Below are 18,643 nucleotides of genomic sequence, written 5' to 3'. Positions count from 1 at the left end.
TTTATTAAAAAAAGTAAACAAAAAAAACCTCATTTGACCTATTTTTTTTTACATTTAGGGTTAAAATAGGCAGTATCCTTCAACCTCCTCCTTTCCTACAAAGGCTTGTGAATACAGAAGCAACATATGATGGAAGGCAGATAAGAAATCACCTAATTAGACTTAACTTGACCACAAACAAACCCTGAGTCTTCCCCACTGTACTTTAAACAGAAAACATAAAGGGGCCCATACACTGTTCGATTTCAGCCATTGATCGATTCTATAGACAGAGGCGTAGCAATAGGGGTTGCAGAGGTAGCGACCGCATCGGAGCCCTTGGGCCAGAGGGGCCCCAAAGGGCCCTCCCTCAACTATAGTATTAGCTCTCTATTGGTCCTGTGCTCATAATAATCACTTCTATAGATGCTTTGAACAATGGTAATCATTAACAAACTGTTCCCCATCCCCTTCTTGCACCTCTGACACTGTAGTTGCTATTGGCAGGTTTTGGTGCACCGTATCAATTGTTATGTATAGAGTGCTTGGGGAGCCCCACTGTAAAACTTGCATCGGGGCCCACTGCTCCTTAGCTACGCCACTGTCTATAGAATCTATTCTATCAAATCTCTTGATCGATTTGCGGACGATTTTGATCGATTTCGATGGATTTGATCTGTCGGACAGGATGGAAAATCTAGGTCGATCTGCTGCTGATAGCAGATCCATGGCCTATAGAGTTGCATTGGGATCTAATGGTCCAATAATGCATTTATATAGATTTCTAATAGATTTCATTATGAAATCTATTGGAAATCTGTTCCTAGTGTGTGGAACACATCAGATAGATTCCTGTCAGATTCAACTTGACAGGCATCTGACAGAAATCTATCTGATGGTCGAATCTGCTGCAAATCTATAAATGTATGGACACCTTTAAGGTGGCCATACACTCGTTAGATTAGCAGCAGATAGATCTCTGATCTATCTGATGTGTTTTAGTAGGAACAGATTTCCAATTTTTTTGCCATCAGATTTCTATTAGGGCCAATGCGAAATGATAAGCCATCTCAACAGATCGACCTAGATTTTCCAGCATGCCAGATCAATTGAAATCGATCAATTGGTCAATCATTTGCAATCGACCAATTTTGATTGATCGGCCAAAAATCGGCTGAGTGTATGGGCCCCTTTAGTCGCACTTGATGAATTTCACACCTAGCCTGGACAATGGCAGTGGAAAGGTAGCAGTGGGTGAACGTCTTAAGGTGGCCATACACTCGTTAGATTAGCAGCAGATAGATTATCAGATAGATTTCTGACCTATCTGATGTGCTTAGGAACATTTTTTACTAGGAACAGATTTTCAATAGATTTCTATTGAAAATCGATCTGATGGCATTTTTTTTGCCATCAGATTTCCATTAGGGCCAATGCAAACTGATAAGCAATCTCAGCAGATCGACCTAGGTTTAAGGTGCCCATACACTGAGCCAATTTTTAGCCGATCGATCGATCGATTTCAATCGATCTGACATGCTGGAAAATCTAGGTCGATCTGCTGAGATTGCTTATCAGTTTGCATTGGCCCTAATGGAAATCTGATGACAAAAAAATGCCATCAGATCGATTTTTAATATATTTCATACTGAAATCTATTCCTAGTAAAAAATGTTCCTAAACACATCAGATAGATCAGAAATGATGATCCATCTGCTGCTAATCTAACGAGTGTATGGCCACCTTAAACATGGCAGCCCTTTCAGCTATTTGAAGCCAGGAGCTGCTTAGATCCCTTGAGGCCCCCTTTCCACGGACTGTTGAATTGTGTGCTCAGCAAGCAGTTACCAGGCAGCAGTGAGCAGTTGTGAGAGGCATTTCACTGCCTTTCAACAGTCCGTGGAAAAGAGGCCTTAAAGAGACACTGAAGCGGAAAAAAATATATGATATAATGAATTGGTTGTGTACTATGAATAATTACTAGATTAGCAGCAAAGAAAATATTCTCATATTTTTATTTTCAGGTATATAGTGTTTTTTTTCTAACATTGCATCATTCTCTAATATGTGCAGATTACACAACACTCAGCATTCAAAATGATTCTTTCAGAGCAGTCCGTGAACTAATGACCTCTCCTCTGGCAGAGGAAAAGTAAAAAACTAACAGTTGAGATAATAAAAGTCAGAAAACAGCCCTCTCCACGACTTTGAAAGTCGTAGAGCTTAATGGCTTTTTTGTATAGAGATAACAACTGGAGTTTCTTAAATCTTCCTGTACTGGAAACAATTAGACTGGTGTATCAGATCTTAATGTTTTATTTCTTAGCTGTACTACACATACAAATCATAATATCATAATTTTTTTTTTCGCTTCAATGTCTCTTTAAGGAGGTGATTTATCAACGGAGAAGTATAGTCAAGTGAATAGATGTGTACTGCAATTAGCCAATCACATCCACGGGAAAAAAACAAAGCTCATGATTGAACAGAAGATGTGAACACAGCATTGCCGTTCAGTGTCCCCGATTGCATGGTAGACATGAACACGGCATCACTACACAACTCCTTTAGCACATCACTCAGATGACCGGTTTGTAAACATTAGAGAGCATCTAGAAATAACACGGAAACCCTTAATAAAAATAGATATTATGTATATAGCCAAATTATCTGTATTTGGTATAATAAAACCAAAAGAAACACATTTCTCACATTTAACACATTTCAGATAAAATCATTTGCAGTGCATTAATTTGTAATACACTATCATGCCTTGAGACAAAGCCTGTAATTGATCAATTTTTTTACAACATTTCCAGAGACTAATGCCTTTATGTACATAGTTTAATATTCTAACAACTCAAGCCGGGCTCAGAGTTACACATCCGAACCCCAGTGAGGTTTATATAAAATTTGGAGATAAAACTATTAACATGAGTTTAAAACTGGTTTAGTTGTCAATGAGAAATAATACAAATAAATAAGTTACAAAGAAAAAGTAAATGGCACAAACTCCATGAAACAAGTATTCCATATATTTAAGGAAAAAAAAATAGGAATTTTCAGTGCTCAGAGATAAAATGTATTAAGCCTTATGCCGATTTATGACTGGTGATACTAAATAGAACTTCAGTGTCACTATATTATGAGGTCACCCGGGATGCAGTGGTATGCATGCTCTTCTTGGGTAATTATGCTGCACTAGTACATCACTCGTCTTACAAGACATTTCTTAAAAGAACAAAATAAATTAACATTTCACCTGAAGGAGGACCATACAAAGGGTCTGATTTACTAGGCCTCACCAGGCTGGAGATCACTGGAGAACAAAAGCAATCCTAAGGTCTGGATTTTATAAACACTCTCTGGTATTATTGGACAGGGGTTTACAACCTTCGCCTTATGGTGGACCATCCCAAAAGGCAGCAATGTTAGGTAATTAAAGGATTACTATTGCAAAAAAAGCTAACATTTAAAATACATATTGAAAAGAAGTACATTTCTCCCAGAATAAAATTGCATCATAAATTACTTTTCTCCAATATTGCTGTCGCTTACAGTAGGCAGTAGAAATCAGAAAAGTGTTAGACTAATCCATTTCCTCAAGGGGGATTCTCGGTATTTCCATTATTCTTTAGAAGAGCACTCTCTATGAAAAGGATCTATATAAGGACACCGGGCATGCTATTGTGGCAGTTGGACTGAACAACTGCCATTCAGCAAAGTGCTCTGGAAAATACACAGAATGCTAAGATTCCCCAATAAGGAGATGGATTGCTCCAAATCCTGTCATATTGGTACTACCCACTGAAAGTGACAGCAACATATGAAAAAAAAAAAGTAATTTGTAGTTAATTTTACTCTGGAACAAATGCACATTTTATACACAAGCATTTTAAATGTTACAATTTTTTTTGCAATAGTAATGGAAGCACTGACTAAATTTTATTTGAAAGAAGTGCATACCATAAAAAGGATTTAGAAATAAATGCCTATAACAAATCTAAACGTCAAGCTGCAAGATGAAAGTGGTTGCTAGGACTGCTGTGTAAAAGGCTTCCCCCCCAATCCCTGGCTGAACCTCACCCCTAGCATCGATGCGGCTTAGATCATGGAAGCAGGGATGACTGTAGTTGTGCTTCTATAGTGAATGATGGCCTCCCCAACGGCCGTCAGTCAGTAAGAAGGTATGGCTTGGTTCACACATAAATCTGGACATTTCCAGTCCAGTCCTGTTAGTTTTGCATGAGTTTTACATGACTGGATCGGAAATGTACAGATTTATGTGTGAGCACAGAAATAGAAACACACACAAAACTGATGCCAACTGTAAAAAGGTGACAGGACTGGCCATTTTTTTTAATGTATGAACCAAGCCTATGTCTATGGTTGGGACTGCAGTGGGCCTCGTCACCACAGGACTTAAACAGCTTCACCGCTGGAGACTGATAAGCTGAGGACTACAAGCAAGCAGAAAAGAAGTGGAGAGGCAGTGTGAGGGAGCAGCAATCTGATGGCCATGGAGAAATGCCACCACTGACACCTTGCACCTGGACCTTTGATTTGACAGATTTTTTTTTTTTTTGTTGTAATAACATTTTTAGTGTGCAAGGTTTTACAATTGCCATGCTATGCTTTGCACAGCTGCTAATTCGCTAACTTCTCAGCCACCCCAGCTGTGGTGTGACGTAACTGCTGCAAACCTCGGTCTCCTAATAGCAGCCAATTTTTAAAAAGTTCTCTTATGCTTTCCAATGAGGTTCAGCCCAGAGGTGCCTTAGTAAATCAGATCTACGCCACATATCTGTAAGGCAGACTTTAATTGCAAGAACAAAAAAATACAGGACAGGCACAGCCAGGAGAGAGCAAGTCTAGCTCTTGAGGGTCACCACACGGTTTAGGATCATTCTAGATCCTAAACCGTGAACGGCCGTGAACTAGTAAAGTGGATCAAAAAGCCACGCAACTCTGACCCAATATCCTGGCCTGTATGTTCCCCTCAAGTACTAGATTTGTACATTCCTGCAGTACATTTCTTATAGAATAATTCAGGGCATTAATCCAACTATAAAATCCCTAACCCCCAAACTACATGTATATTGATTGTGATTGGTTAAAATAAATGTAGAAATACCTTATTTTGTGTGCAGTGAAATAAGGGTGAGGCAACAACGGACATTCACTTCCTGCTTCCCTCCAAATAAGATAGAGTAGCAGTGCTGCAAAGGTCTGAGGAATGCCTTCTATCAAGAGCTGAAAAAGGACCTTCGGTGGTCTAAATTTACCACTTAATATAAGGCATTTCTAAACATGGAGTTAGGGCCCATTTCCACTAGAGCGAATCTGCATGCGTATTCGCATAACCAATACAAGTGTATGGGGCTGTTTCCACTTGTCAGGAATTCTGTGTGGTTTGATGTGCAGAAAAAAATCTGCATGGCAGACCCGTCAGAATTCACATGCCGCACAACCGCACGCGAATCGCCGGTAATGTAATTTAATAGGAAAACTTGCGGTTTCGCTTGCGTTGTCACTTAAAGACCCATGTCCGTGCCTACCGGCATCGACATGGTTAAAATCGCATAGAGCAAACCGCGAGCGAAATCGCATGAAAACGCATGGAAACACCCGCATGCAGATTCGTTGATGCGTTTTCCGCGATGGAATCGCAACGCACAAGTGGAAACGGACCCTTAAGGGGGTACGGTGATAGAAATTTACTATTTGGCTAACTGCCCAGAGCTTCAAGGACTAATAGACACTGGTGATTTTAACCTCAGGCTATGGAGTAATTTAAAGCACATGCTTCACAAACTAAGCATATGATGAATAAAAAAAACATAATCAGAAAAAAACTGCACATATAAGCCATCAGTAGTTCCAGAGAAAGAGGGTGCTGTTGCTAAATTACCCCCCCCCCCCCCAAGTTTTATAAAATAAAAAAAGGGGGGGGGGGAATGTCCCAAATTAATTTTCTTACAAAATCACACTTGGACCCTTCCAATTAACTGCCCCAAATTCTCTACTGAACCTTCAGTGAGTGTGATGTAAAGCTGGGAGAGCTCTGGCACTGAACTCACTTAACTCAGAAAACCATTAAGATGAAATGGGGCACATGGCAAGGTACTAGCCTTCACTTCCTTTGATGGCGTTTTTGGTAAGTTGAGGAGAGTGGTCAGAGAAAGGGGTAGCTGGGCCCCTTGATGCCCACTAGGGCCCAGGCAGTTGCTCAGGTTGCCTTGTGAAAAATCCTGCCCTGCTCTCAGTTCTCATGCCTGCATCTCCACAAATACTGATAGCTTCACCATGCGGGTCTTCCTGAAGGAAACCTCTAATTATGCTTTTATCGTGATAAGGAGTAAGAGATTAAATTGGTAAAATACTTTAGCCCTAAGAGTGTGGCAGTCTGAAAAAAAATAGCATACAGAGAAATACTGCTTGTAAATATTACATGCCTAAAGAGTAGTATTACACGCCTTAAGTGGAGCTCCAGTCATAAAAATATCCCCTTGTTGGAGAGCCCTATCTGTGCGCTAGAAGGTATATATATAAAATTTTAAATTACTGTAAGCAATTTTACTTTCAACACATGGTACAGATTAGGGGTAAGAGATTCCTGGTTAGAACAAATGAAATTCATGTGTCCAAACACTCATCTGTTACCTAGATACAGGAACTTCCTAAGTACATCTCATGGTAGTTGAGGTAAGGCTAGGGTGTACCGTTTACGATCACACAAACCATGCTTAGGCTGGAGGAGCGATTGCAGTGAGAAGCCAAGGAGAGAGAGTTAAAACAGCTATTCAGTGCTCAGCCACAAAGACAAAATATGTGAGTTCAGGAAATCAGTGTATCCAGGCAACAGTTGTTTGGACATGCACATTTAAATTATGGTGAAAAGGCGTTAATATCACATGTGAATTTACTTATATTTGAAATAAGTAAACATTTTAAGGATAATAAGATTCCTGTTTTGTCAACCGTCAAATAAAAACCTCCACTGTCCCTATAACTGAAACAGATGCAATTTTGAAAACTACCATTCCTGGCGCCCATGCCTATGGGTCTCATCACTGACCTAAACCTCCTAAGCTTTGGATATAGTATACCTAGGTGTTCACAGTAGTGACAAAACCAGCAACTTGACCAACATTTTTCTGGCTTTTGAATACTGAAAACGCTCAAGAAAAAAAAAAAAAAAGATAACGAGGCAGAATAATATTGTATAAATATACTAGTTGTGGCATCAGTGTTAGGTCTATTGTTGCCTGGAGTTCTACTTTAGGGGAAACCCTAAGCTACAGAGAGATGGAAGCCATTTTGAAAAAAAAAATAACTGAAGTGAATAATGCTCATACGTCTTTAAGGGGCTTTCTATGAAAAACTAAACCTGGATATGTATGTAGAATTACTGTCATGCATTATAAAAGATTTTGTAGCAATCATGAGAAACTCAAAAGGAGGTATAAAGAGCAATGATCATGTGCCAAGTTCTGTAATCCATATGAACAGATCGGATTTCAGTGTAGTCTAGTGAGATATTTTATACTCCTTATTGGTCTATGCATTGTCTTGCTGCATAAACTCACTAGTATGTGGCCACAATCACAACTGTTGCACACAATACAAACTATTCCACTGCAACTGTGTTGCCACCTCTCTGTGTACTGGGAGAAAGTGTAACATAGAATGCCAGGGGACCATATGCTGATTGAGGGCATCAATATCATTTTAAAGCAGATCTAAACTCAGCGCTAAGGTTTACCTTAAAGGGAACCAAACAACCAAACCAAGGTTTTCCTTCAGTTTCTCCTGGTTTAATAGCTAAATGAGCTGCCATGTTCCCCCTTCCCCTTCTAGCTGGCTCTTATTTATCCAAGGTGTCAGGTGTGAATATAGCACGTGTGACTTCTCTAAACTCTGTAAAGCAAAGTGTTCTATTCCCTCTGATGAAAGCTTTTGTTTGCTCTCTGCTAATGTATGCAATAAAATAATGAAATTAGTCCTTATCTGCCTTAAATTTCTGCCATTGGGCAGGACCTGCTGGTCCGCAAAATTAAGGTAATAAAAGCCTCTGCTAAACCTTTAAATGTAAAAAAGGAAAGGGGAAAGGTAAAAACAGATTTTTTTTATTTCTAATGAGCCACATTGTTAGCATGCATTTTTAATGTGGTATTTAGATGACCTGGGTGCTAAAAATGGCGCTCGGTTCCCTTTAAACAGCGGCCAGTGCCGGACAGTGGAAATGGGTAGCAGGAGGAGTGAAAAATGCTTACAAAATGTGAAAAAAATTACTGAGAATTAGATCTCCACTTTAAGTGGTGCTCCATTCTCCGCCATAGTAACATTGTGCACAGACACTAGCAGAGCTTTCACTCTTACACTTAGGCTTCTTTCACACTGAAAGCTGACAAACGGATGCGTTTGAACAGTTGTTCCATACCAGTTGTGAAAAGCTTTCAGTTAAAACGCATATAGGGCCTGATTCACAAAGCGGTGATAACTCAGTTATCACGCCTAAAAGACTTTAGGCGTGATAACCTTTGCACCAAAGTTATCACCGCTTTGTGCTCTAACTCGCGCGAAGTTTCCGCGCGTACGTGCGCGCGCAAAGTCCCATAGGGCTTAATGGGAGCTTCGCGCGAAGCGGGGGCGGTTTGCGCGCGGAAAATTCGCGCGAGTTTCTTCTTATCATGCCTAAACTGAGTTTAGGCGTGATAAAGGGGTTTTCACAGGCGTGCAAAGTGTTTGCACCGCTTTGTGAATCAAGCCCATAATGTGAACTGGTCCATGTGGAAAAATGGACAATGAACTGCACTATATCAATTGTTCATACATCAATTGTCCATTCAGTTACATCTGACAGTAACAGATTCAGTGTGAAAGGACCCTTAAGATTCTTCTGATGCCAGCACAGAGACTGCCATGTAACCAGAACAGTAGGCAGGAGCTACTGGGACAACACTGGTCAATATGAACGGGGACACTTCTATGCCACAAGGGCAGTTTTAAATATGGATACCCCTACGTATGATATCACAGGTTCTGTCGTTATCACTTCTGTCCTCAAAATGGCTTCCACTTCTGTTTGTACAAGATAGTATACACCCTATATAAAATGATGATAAAACATATATTTTGTAACAATGGGGGGAATTTGTTTTGGTACTACTAACAGAGAATAGCCAAAAAAGGTGAGTTTCAGACATTCAATGATCTTTTATAAATTATACACCACTTTCATTTCAGCATGTTTTAAGGCTTGGTCGATAAACACCGCAAGGGGAAAAACAGTGCATGAAAAGTGCATAAACAGCAATTAACAAGAGTTTACTTAAAGTGGAACTAAAGTTTCACAACTAACTGGTACAGGAAATGGACTCCCCTCCAAACCGAGAGAAAATGCAAACAGATGTTCCTAACTGGCAATAATTTTTTTTTTTTTTAGACTATTTTTGGCTAGGCCTGGACCTATTGACTTTTCTGCAAGGATTAGGGGAAGGAACTGTTCAGATGTGTACATGCACAATTTAGATCAAATCTGAGCCACCCGCCAGGTTCTAATTTGATCCTGCAGGTGATGCTGCAGAACCTGAATGCTGGACAGAAATCGCTAGGCAAGCAATGCGTTCAGTGTCCATCAAGCAGGAGAGAGGGCCAAAGCCACGGCACACAACGGAGCAGCTTCTGTAGGCATGGGAAGGAGGTGACTGTCGCTTACCCTTCATTCTGGATCATTATGCGACCTAGGGGGGCACCTGTACTAATGCTACATTTTTGGGCAAGATGGCAATGGTCGTCTTTGGCCGAGAATCTAGCACGAGTATTTGTTCAAATACTTATGTCAGCCACTTCAGGTTGAGAACAGTCCAGTCTACTGGCCTTTATGGTAGCCATGCACAACTGGATCAGGTCATTGATTAATATCTTCCCGATATTAATTATTTGCCTGAACACTTTCAACGGTTTCCAGCAGGAATCTGATCTAGTATTGAGTGCAATACTACAGTCACTACCTCTGTACTACCCAACGCTACAAAGCCATCAATGTGTACCGTTCCTACTTGCAGCTCTCCTGCCCACCGTCCTAGATAAAGAATGGCCTGTCCGAATCAGCAAACAACACACACTGATTGAGAGGGCCTTTATTTTAATACATTTTTTGTTGATGTTGATGGAATCTAATTTGTAATCTATGAAAAACATCACAGGGTAGGGGTACATTTAGACAAACAGTTTGGACTTTAGGGAGTGTGTGGACAACGGTATAATGTCTGCTTCCTCAGATAGCCGCTTGCTACAAAAAACTGCGCTCTCCCTCATCTGTGTCCATTTTCTGAAATGGCCATTTACTGCTCTGCCTTCTCCCAGTTATTCTGAATTTATATAGCGCCAGCAGGAAATAGGGCACCTGCTTATGGGGGGGAAAAAAGTTTACTTTTTTGTGCTTCCTAACTTTAGTTCAGCTTTAAATGAAGTCATATTGACAGTGTGTGTTGTCTTGCTGTGTGTATTTGCAGCTGGTACATTGTCCCTTGCACTGTTATGCTGGATACACGCGGTGCGTTCCCGCACTCGATTCCCCGCTCGATTCCCGGCCGCTCCATTCCCGTCATGTCCGATCCCGTTCCGATGGATTGGCAGGTTGATTTGGCATACATTGCATAAGAATGGACCTAACAATCATCGAAATGCGCTTGGAAATGCTTGGAAATAATCGAGAGGCCGGGAATCGAGCAGGGCATCGAGTGCGGGAACGCACCGTGTGTACCCAGCATTAGGCTGAATAAGCCAGTTTGCCTTGTTATACACAGATCACTCACTAGTTATAAACATCCTATTTTATCACCGTGCTCCACAATAATTTCTAATTCTGCAAAATAATGCATTGAAAATACTTTTCTTGCCCAAACAGAAAAAAAGGCATTCCGATCTATAAAAAAATAGTCCAATAGACAACTATAGGATTGTATTAGCATAAGCAATGTAGCACCGTCACCTATGGCATTCTACGCCCCCTGGTGTGGCTGCATTAAATGCAGAAAGCTGATTGGGCACTTTTGGTAACTCCCCTACTTTGCCCTTGCTACATGTTAGCTAGTGAAGTCCAATTGTTTTGCAAAAAATAATAATAATAATAATAAAAACAATTAAGAGGCTTTTTTTCAGTTGCTTTGAGCAATGCCACTCTTTCCCTTTGCATTTTTATAAACTGCAGCATAAGGTAAGAAAGATGGCATAGTAATATAAACAATAATACTTAAATAAAAAAGGACTAGAGAGATATAGAGTGGAGTTATAACCTCTGCTACATTATTAATGTATGGGTCAGTTTTAGCTTACTTCCTGTCCTGCTTTCAGCTGTATAAGTGGCACTTCCTGTTTCCCCTCTATGGAGTGCAGGCTAAATATATTCCTTTGGAGAATCTATGCAACACTGTCATCATCACTGTGTCTCCAAAGCCTTGGTCACAGGAATATATGAAGAATGCACTCCAAAAAAGTGAAAACAAGCTCATAATGGATTCCTTTATAAAAAGTGAGGATGGGAAAAGAATTCTCCTAAAGTGCAAATTTCCCCCAACCCAAGAAGTGGTAGCCATTTCAGCAAATCAAAGCCACTATTAAATTACCTGGTAGCTGAGGGATATCTGAAGTCAAGTAGTTTCATTTGCTAGCACGGCTTCTACTTCCTGGGCTAGTCGATTTGCATGTTATGATAATTTTCTCCAGGAGTAAATAGATCAAGAAGGTGTAAAGACAGTATAACAAATACTTCCTCTTCCCCTTTCTGTTCCAAGCAAGATAAAAACTGGCTGAAGTGCCACCTGAAATGTTTCTACCAAACCACACTTTAAACAGGGCAACTCCAAATCTGGTGTCATTGACTCCAATCAGAAAGCCTTAGTTTAAAAAAAACAAACAACTAAAACGTATCTATATTATTATTATCTGAGGCAACAAAACGCCTGGCTTTAGTGGTCTTCAAAAGGCAGGAACCATGATAGTAGCCAGATAAACAATAACTGAAATATTTAAAGATAATATGGAGTATTTAAAAAAATACAAAGCACTGATCCAACAGAAATGTAAATAACCAATGTAAAAAAATAAAATAAAAGAGAAAACAGAGGAATTTATTTTCTGTCCAAGACCATCTAAAGGGCAGAAAAGAATTGCCTCAAATTTACCTTTCTACCATGGTTTACTAGTTTTTATTTATTTTTTGTTCCTTTTTTTGTTTTCTTTTTTCCTCATTAGTGTATATGTCCTGCAGCCATCACCTCAGCAAAAGTATAAACCGACATTATGCTTACTTTAAACCCATTTCAATTCTTATAGTAGAAAGAGGTCATCAATTTGTATGTTACAAAAATACACAAAAAGACAACACAATAAAAATTAAAAAAAAAAGTGAGTGAAGTAGCAGAAAGGAAATTAAAAGTCCAATTTTGTATTCATTGATTATTGGTAGAGAATGAGAAAAGTCATCATGAGCGGCGGTCACGGAGACAATGAGTATGGTGGAAATCCAGAGCACAGGGCCCTTGGTGGTGAGAGAAAGGCCTATACAATGAAGCCTGACACCTTTTCCAAAGCCAATGAGGGTCAACACCTTGCGACTGCGCAGCTCTTCGTTGGAACATAACTTGATAGGAATGTATGGAGTTTCAGTTGTCCAATGGATAATTTAATTTATGCAATTCATTCTTTTTTTTTAATTTTTTTTTCTTTTTTTAAAGTTGAGTGTTTAGGCTAGCTTTAAAGTGCTGACAGGAAACGATGGCATGGTTACCATAGTCACCGGGTTCAGAACTGTCTGCCCAACTAATTGAGGATGGTGGACCATCTGGGTTCCTACAGTTGGCTTTGCCATAACGGCAGGCTGGCCTAGGTTTGTGGTTCCATTGACTTGTGGGTGGGAGATGGTGTGAGCAATGTGGCTCATCATGGGCTGACTTACTGCAACAGATTGTGGGTAGATGGGTAATTGCTGGCTGAGATGGGTCATGTGATTAATGGCAGCTGGGTGCACAGTGATGTGGCCAATTGGCTGAGCAGCAGTGGTTAGCTGTACAGGGCTTGACGTGGAAGGTGCAATATGAGCAATGTGCTTGGTCTGAGGCCCTGGGATGACATGATTCAGAGTCTGAATAACGGATGCATGAGTGGTGGCTGTGTGGGCTATCACAGTTGACTGCACAGTGGAAGCAGCCACAATATGAGTCTGTGCTGGCACTATGGCCTGAGGCGGAACCAGTGCTTGGTTGGAGAGAGGCTGTGCATGGGGTGAAGGAACTTGTTTCTGCTGAATGGACACATGTTGAGGCAGTACAGTGGAATGGTGATTGTGGGAAGCTGCGTTGGACGGTACCATCTTCAGGAGTTCAGCATTCTGACGTTTTGGTAATGAATTTACAGGCCTGTCGTCGTCCATGTCTTCATCCATGTTGTCTTCCCCCTCTGAAAAGCAGAACCAGAGAGAGTAGTGAATTAAAATGTCAACAAGCAAGTTACGTGTAAGGTAATAAGAAATAGAAACATACAGGCTGTACACCAAAGTCTTTTTGGAGCAGAAATCCATCCATTAGTGTGGAATGAACATTGAAGAAAAAGTGTCTCAACCCTACATAAGTGGCACATACTCACAAATTAAAAAAGATCCATGGCCAATTCTACTTCCAATGGGGCCCTGGAGCAAAAGTAACTTGGGTCACTCTCCCCTGACCATCCCCCTCCCCAGCAAATTCACCCCCCAGGGTCCCCGAACCGACTGCCAAGCCCCCCCCCCCCAACTTGTGCTACTCGGGCCCCCTGCTAAGTTTTCGGCAGCATAGCAATTTGCCTGCCCCTGCTAGCACCAGGGCTGTGGAGTCGGTACAAAAATCCACCGACTCCGACTCCTCAGCTTAGAATTCCACCGACTCAGACTCCTCTCATTTGCATATTACAATCTTGTTGATTGAAAGTATGTAACATGAAATTCGTCTCTTAACTGCCAACGCTTAGGAGTTTTAAAAGACAACTGAAGTGAGAAGTATATGTAGACTGCCATATTTATTCCCTTTAGTCAGACTAAAACTAGTCCTTGGTAAGAGTACTTGTAAAAGGTACAGACCGGAACAAAGAACATCTATCAGGCCCTAGGCAATGTAAGTGTGGGTACATGTAAGAATGATGTGCAGGTACTCTGCAGAAGAATGAGGGGATTCTTCCTCTATTACACATTCTTTATGCACAATCTGAACCAGGTTTATGGGTGATAGACCACACCTCTGTGTTCAATGTGCTCTGTGGAGAGTGCATATGTAGAGTATAGTACTACTGTGTAACAAAGTAAACCTGAGACAGATGAAACTAAAGTTTTATACATACCTGAGGCTTCCTCCAGCCGCCTTCAGGCTAATCAGTCCCTCGCTGTCCTCCTCTGCCACCTGGATCTTCTGCTATGAGTCCAGGTACTTGAGCCAGTCTGGCATAGTGCGCATGCACACACTCCGCCGCCGGGAGCGTACTACACCTGCGCAGCACTATTGTGCAGGTGCAGAACGCTCCTGGCTGTGGAAGCGGCATGCGGCCGGACTGCACTGACTGGCTGAATTACCAGGACTCATAGCAGAAGATCCAGGTGGTGGAGGTGGACAGCGAGGGACTGATTAGCCTGAAGGGGGCTGGAAGAAGCCCCAGGTATGTATAAAAAAACTTTTCTTTTCGTCCTTCTCAGGTACCATTTAATTCGTAGTCACCAAACCAAAGACTACACAGCAGGTAAGTATGACTTGTGTATGGTTATTTTGACTTTTAATTTTCAGTACAGGTTTTCTTTAAAGACTATGGGTTTGATCCATTAGTGAGTGCGAGACAATACTTTCAATGTGATGTATTTGTCTAGGTTGGCCCTATAGTAGCGCTGGCCCATACAGTGTCCCTTATAGCTGCATTCCCCCTGTGAAAAGCTTAGCACAGTAATAGCACCAAAGTGGGCTAGGTTTCTACAAAAGAAATCTTCTCTACCCAAGTACTCTCTCACAAACATTCCGTCTATTTATGTAGAAGCTGTCAGGTCAGTACTTTGTTTAGCAGCCTTAGTGACAAATAGCAGAACTCAATTCAATGCTGCATCTGCTAGTTTCTAGACAAAGTCTGTCATGTAAAGGATCCTGCTGTCCATTCCCAAATATCATACCAATATGGATATCTGGACAAGTGTGATTGTGAGAGGTCCCATAGAGAAGTCCCTAATGGGCAACTGCTCACTCAAATAATGAGGCCATGATTGACGAAGGTTGCAGATGCCAGGATTGCCTTTGTGTTTCAGTATGCCTGGGCCAAATTGTTTTTTGACAAAACTGTCAAAAGTCTGCAAGCATCACCTGAGTCCAACCAGATTACAGTGAAGATTATATATCATGTTTTTAAACAAAATACACTGCATCAAAGCTGGTTGTTCTACCTAGAAGTCAACTTGTATGTCATGTAATATTCAAGAACAGTCAGCAGAGGGCAGCAGCAGGAGTAGATAACTGGATATGGAGTCTGCATAGAGAAGAATAAGAATGGTGGTTCTGTGTTCATAAATACAGCAGGCTCATGACTGAAACAGAAACAATTTACTCTGCAAAGCAGGCCATCAGCTTTTCTCTCTCATTAGGTCCAGAATGAATGGGATAATTAATTACTAAAGGGACACATCATACGACTCAGACAATTCAGTGTGACAGATTTATCAAATCATTACGGACAGTTTTTTTCTTCTTAAACAGCTCTAACCAGCAGACTGACCAGTTCTGCATAAGAACATTCCTAAATTCCACTTAATAGCGGCAGTTTAGCGTGAATTTCTATAACCGCACTACAGTTAAGAAATGTGCAAATCCATCCCTAAACTACTTAATAGACAAGACAAATAACATTTATATCGCGCTTTTCTCCTGGCGGACTCAAAGCACCAGAGCAGCAGCAACTAGGGCGCGCTCTATAGGCAGTAGCAGTGTTAGGGAGACTTGCCAAAGGTCTCCTACTCAGGGCCGGGCCTAGACTTTTTGCCACCTGAGGCAAATTTAGAAAAAATTTGCCACCCGCCCCACCCCCCCGTGGGGGGCCGCCGAGCCGGAGGGGTAGCCCACTGTATTGTAAGTGGACGGCGTTGCAGGAAGTGACGTCAGTGGAGCGCACGCTGGAACGCGGAAAAGGTGAGTCCTCCCCGCCCGTGCCTCTTACTATCGGCTGCTTCCTAATTATTTACAGCTGGAGGGGAGCGCAGATCGGGGAACCCAGGCGAGGGAGGGGGGGTCCGACCCCCCCTCCCCACCGCTAGGCCCAATACCCCCATCCTGCCTGCTACCACTCCGGCTCGGCGGCCGGCCCCCCGCACCCACGGACGGGCTGGTGCAGCCCCTAGAAGTTTGCCGCCTGAGGCAAAAGTTTCACACCGCCTCATGAGCGGGCCGGCCCTGCTCCTACTGAATAGGTGCTGGCTTACTGAACAGGCAGAGCCGAGATCCGAACCCTGGTCTCCTGTGTCAGAGGCAGAGCCCTTAACCATTACACCATCCAGCCACCACTGGCTGGATGCAGCAGTGCAGGCTAGGCATGATTCGTAAAGTGCTCCTCCCCCTGTTGCCAGGTGTCCTGTGAAGCTGTTCTGTGCTAACCCTTCCAGTGCTGGGCATTGATGCTTTGTTTCAGCTCTAATACATTTATATTTATTTACATTATATCTAGTTAACCTACAAATCTACCGTAAAGAATATATTTATGCTGTTATAGCTTCTCTTTTTTGTATCAATACATTAGATGAATTGGTTACCACAGCAACAGCAATTTTCCTCACATGCTGCACTGTTTGAAACCTTCCTAACTCCTCCTATTTTAAAACAGTTTAACCCCCTTGGCGGTATGAAAAATACCGCCAGGGGGCAGCGCAGCAGTTTTTTTTTTATATTTTTTTTTTTTAAATCATGTAGCGAGCCCAGGGCTCGCTACATGATAGCCGCTGCTCAGCGGCATCCCCCCAGCCCCGCCGATCGCCTCCGGCGATAGGCGATCAGGAAATCCCGTTCAAAGAACGGGATTTCCTGGGGGGCTTCCCCCGTCGCCATGGCGACGGGGCGGGATGACGTCACCGACGTCGGGACGTCATTGGGAGACCCGATCCACCCCTTGTCGCTGCCTGGCACTGATTGGCCAGGCAGCGCAGGGGTCTGGGGGGGGGGGGCGCGCGCCGCACCGGATAGCGGCGATCGGGCGCGCGGCGGCGGCGATCGGGGTGCTGGCGCAGCTAGCAAAGTGCTAGCTGCGTCCAGCAAAAAAAAAAAAATTATGAAAATCGGCCCAGCAGGGCCTGAGCGGCACCCTCCGGCGGCTTACCCCGTGTCACACACGGGGTTACCGCTAAGGAGGTTAAGAAAGAATCTGTACAGTCTAGTGTTTTCTTAAGATGTCTGAGACAGTTCTGCATGGATTTCTAAAAGCCTACCAATATTTTGTCTTGGATACTCTTGATAAATGTCCCCCACTGTATTTCGTAAGGTATCAAAGTAAGGTTATGATTTTAAGGGTGAAAAAGTACAGATTACCAGTTCTCATGCACGGAGAATCCATGAAAAATTACAACTGAGTGATAATGTAACTAATTTGCACTTGTCTGATTCGCTGGGTCATGATGAACCTATAAAGGTACACATTGCTTGATTACAGTTGCCTGCAACTGCAGCTGGTCGGTGCAGGCTGTGGACTGAGCAACTCCAGAAGACTCCTTATCAGCAGAGGGTAAGCTCCAATCCCCCCTATGTGATATACACATAGGGTAAGCTCCAATTCACTCTCTATGCGATGTACACTTTTGCCCGATTTACTGATGTGTAAATCTTTGTTAATTGCAATTTCTTGACATTTTTCTTGAGGCAATTACCGTCAGTAATTTACCTCACTAGTCGGTAATTCTAATTTTCTATGCGAAAATAGGTTTATTGAATTGGAATTTGGGAAGCTGTTCGGTAAAATCAGCTATTTTCAGCATTACTGTATGCGCTAATGCTTAGTGAACTGAGGCCAACGTAAGCAATATTTAATTATTCACGTAAGCATTTTATTTAAGTTTTATTTAAGATTGTTTTTTTTTACAAGTATATTAATACTTTTTCATGATCTCCCTAAAAGTTGAACTCACTGAGGGTGTGAGTATATTGAGTGTATGTACATGAACATATCAAGTTTTGATTGTAAAGAATAGTGTTTTATTTTCATTGTTTTATGCTTAGTAAAAAGAGATTTATCATTTGATCTGAGCGCTGTTGAATAGTATTGTGACAGAGATTTAGAAAATTGGGGCTTATTTGCATATTCCACCAGCAGGTGCAATTCGCGCGTTTGGATATAATTTACTCTGAAACATGAATTAGGGTTAATTTAGCAACCAGCATGCCAGGTTACCACCATAATTACCTGAGGCTGTGGAGGTTGAGGCCTGGTCATCCTCCGGCTGGACAGTCTGCCGAACAATTCGGTCAATCTCCAGAACGTCCATCCACTGGCTGAGCTCATTCTTCAAGTCGGCCAATCGCTGCTGTGTGGCAATTTTCTCTCTTGCCAGGCGCTCCATTTCATGCTCGTATTCCTTTTCTTTCCTCTTCAGGCTCTGAGAAGGAAGGGAAAAAGATCC

The 18,643-nt window shown here is 42.0% G+C and overlaps 1 protein-coding gene across 2 annotated transcripts in view; it reads right to left on the bottom strand.

The window, feature by feature from the left end:
- Positions 1 to 2,805: 2,805 nt before the first annotated feature.
- The window catches only part of MNT (MAX network transcriptional repressor), a 131,879-nt gene continuing 116,041 nt past the window's right edge, over positions 2,806 to 18,643 (bottom strand). For both annotated transcript variants that reach the window (XM_068270240.1, XM_068270241.1), the window contains 2 exons: positions 18,427 to 18,619; positions 2,806 to 13,443 (listed from right to left, as the gene is read on the bottom strand). In XM_068270240.1, the coding sequence (XP_068126341.1) occupies positions 12,731 to 13,443; positions 18,427 to 18,619 (906 nt within the window). In that variant the 3' untranslated portion in view covers positions 2,806 to 12,730. The remainder of the gene's footprint in view (positions 13,444 to 18,426; positions 18,620 to 18,643) is intronic.

Source organism: Hyperolius riggenbachi, chromosome 2 (genome assembly GCF_040937935.1).
Source record: "Hyperolius riggenbachi isolate aHypRig1 chromosome 2, aHypRig1.pri, whole genome shotgun sequence".
Lineage (NCBI taxonomy): Eukaryota > Metazoa > Chordata > Amphibia > Anura > Hyperoliidae > Hyperolius > Hyperolius riggenbachi.
This window is presented reverse-complemented; position numbering and strand designations above follow the sequence as displayed.